Source organism: Aplysia californica, unplaced genomic scaffold (genome assembly GCF_000002075.1).
Source record: "Aplysia californica isolate F4 #8 unplaced genomic scaffold, AplCal3.0 scaffold00001, whole genome shotgun sequence".
NCBI classification, from domain to species: domain Eukaryota; kingdom Metazoa; phylum Mollusca; class Gastropoda; order Aplysiida; family Aplysiidae; genus Aplysia; species Aplysia californica.
The window spans coordinates 2,079,908-2,081,864 of NW_004797271.1; the positions used below are offsets into that span (position 1 = coordinate 2,079,908).

General features: G+C 46.6%; 1 protein-coding gene across 1 annotated transcript in view; it reads right to left on the reverse strand.

The window, feature by feature from the left end:
• LOC101859675 (cyclic AMP-responsive element-binding protein 3-like protein 1) overlaps positions 1-1,957 on the reverse strand; it is a gene marked incomplete in the record, with an annotated part of 58,466 nt that overhangs the window by 26,166 nt on the left and 30,343 nt on the right. Inside the window, 2 exon segments of the mRNA XM_005088923.3 lie at positions 515-723; positions 1,472-1,795. Coding sequence (XP_005088980.2) covers positions 515-723; positions 1,472-1,795 — 533 coding nt within the window.

The window sequence follows — 1,957 nt, forward strand, 5'->3', positions numbered from 1 at the left end:
CCCATCTCCTCTCCTGATCTGTCCATTGCTCCCCCACCACCTCTGTAAACAAACATAGCAACAAACAAAAAAACAAAAAGGGAAAAGAAAAGAAGTTGGACCTACTAGTGAAGCCCACCAACCACATTTCTTTTTTAAGTAAGCGTTTTACGACACTTGCAACATAACAAGGTCATGCAACTCCCGAAGGTTAGAGATGTTACAAGAGAGTAATACACATAAAAAGGAGGAGAGATAAGGACGATATAATATATTTGACAGGAAAGAAGGAGCTGACTACACCAGAGCAGCCGCCATCACATATTATCCGAACCACTTAGCTTTCGAATTTGACAAAATTAATGGTGGTTCAGAATCATTTAAAGGATGCACAGTTTTACTGAGGAGCCAGAAGTCACTGTAGTTTAATTTTCAGTTTTTCATTAGTTTCGTATAGATCTTATCTCGGGAAAATCCGTCTCCTAAGACGCCATTGTAAGCGAGTGCCCGCATATAATAATATATATCTACTCACCGGGTTGACAAAAAGGGGTTGTGTGTAAGGCTTTCCTGAGCCCAGCGCCGACGAGGATGGGGAGGCGACAGAGGTCGGGGAGGCGATACGTATGGAGCTGGCGCGTATTGGACTGCCGGGGGCTGACCGCTGGGGGCTCTGGCTGCCGTCACTGTCGCTCCCCGAGCTGCCGGGCGGGGTCAGGGGGAACATGATGGACTCCAGGTTCACTGCCGATGGGAGGTGGGGGGGGGGTGGAGGTGAGTGTTTGTTTTAGTAAGCATTTTACGGCACTTGCAACACAATTAGGTCAGTTTTTTAAAGTTTTAGTAGAGGTTTTACGGCGCTCGCAACTGCATAAGGTCATATGGGCGCCAGAAGATTAGAGGTGTTACAAGAGAGTAACAAACATAAAAAAAGAAGAAGGGGAGATAAGGACGATAGATGTTTCATAGGAAAGAAGAAGCAAACCACACCAGAGCACCCGCCAACTACCCACAATTAGGTCATATAAGTGCCGAAGATTATAGGTATTACAAGAGAGTAACAAACACAAAAAGGAAGTTTGTTTGCTTGAGTAAAGGGTAGCACATCGACACAACAATGGTCATTTAGTGTTGCGAAAAAGTAAGACACACAGACAGAAACAACAGAGGGGAACGTTTAGTTTTATTAAGTTTTATGGCACTTCCAACACTATAAAGTTATATAAGTGCCAAGTTTAGAGGTGTTACAAAAGAGTAACAAACACCAAAAAGAAGGAGAGATAAGGACAATAGATGTTTGATAGGAAAGAAGAAGCAAACCACACCAGAGTACCCGCCAACCACCACCTCCACCACCACCAACAACAAAAATAACAACAACGACGATGACGACGACGACAACGACAACAACAACAACAACAACAACAACAACGACAACGACAACGACAACGACAACAACAACAACAACAACAACAACAACAACAACACTCACCAGTTTGTTCATGCGTTTGATCGAGGCAGTCGGCCGGCTCCTGCTTGATCTGAACGGTAGGGAAGGAGATGGTCTCGCCTTGGAACAGCGCCGTCGTCGCTTGCGATGTTGCTGCTGCTGCTGTTGCCGTTGTGGTGGTCACGATGATGGTCGGCTGGCGGGGGGAGATGATCGGGGTGGTGGTGATCGAGGCGGTAGAGCTCACGGGCGTGGCGAGGAAGGCCTCTGGGTTCGTCACCTCACACTTCAAGTCCGGGGAGGTGGCCACCGATTTCATGGTCAGGTCCAGTGCCGAGGTGTTGGTGAATAAGTCCGAGTCCATATCTGAGGGATGGGGAAGAGTATGGTGATATTATTATGCAGCTTTAGTACGGGTTTATGATACTCGTGGCTCAGAACGAGATATACTTCTTCGTCGTGAAAGAAAAAAAAGACAGACAGACAGACAGACAGACAGACAGACAGACAGACAGACAGACAGACAGA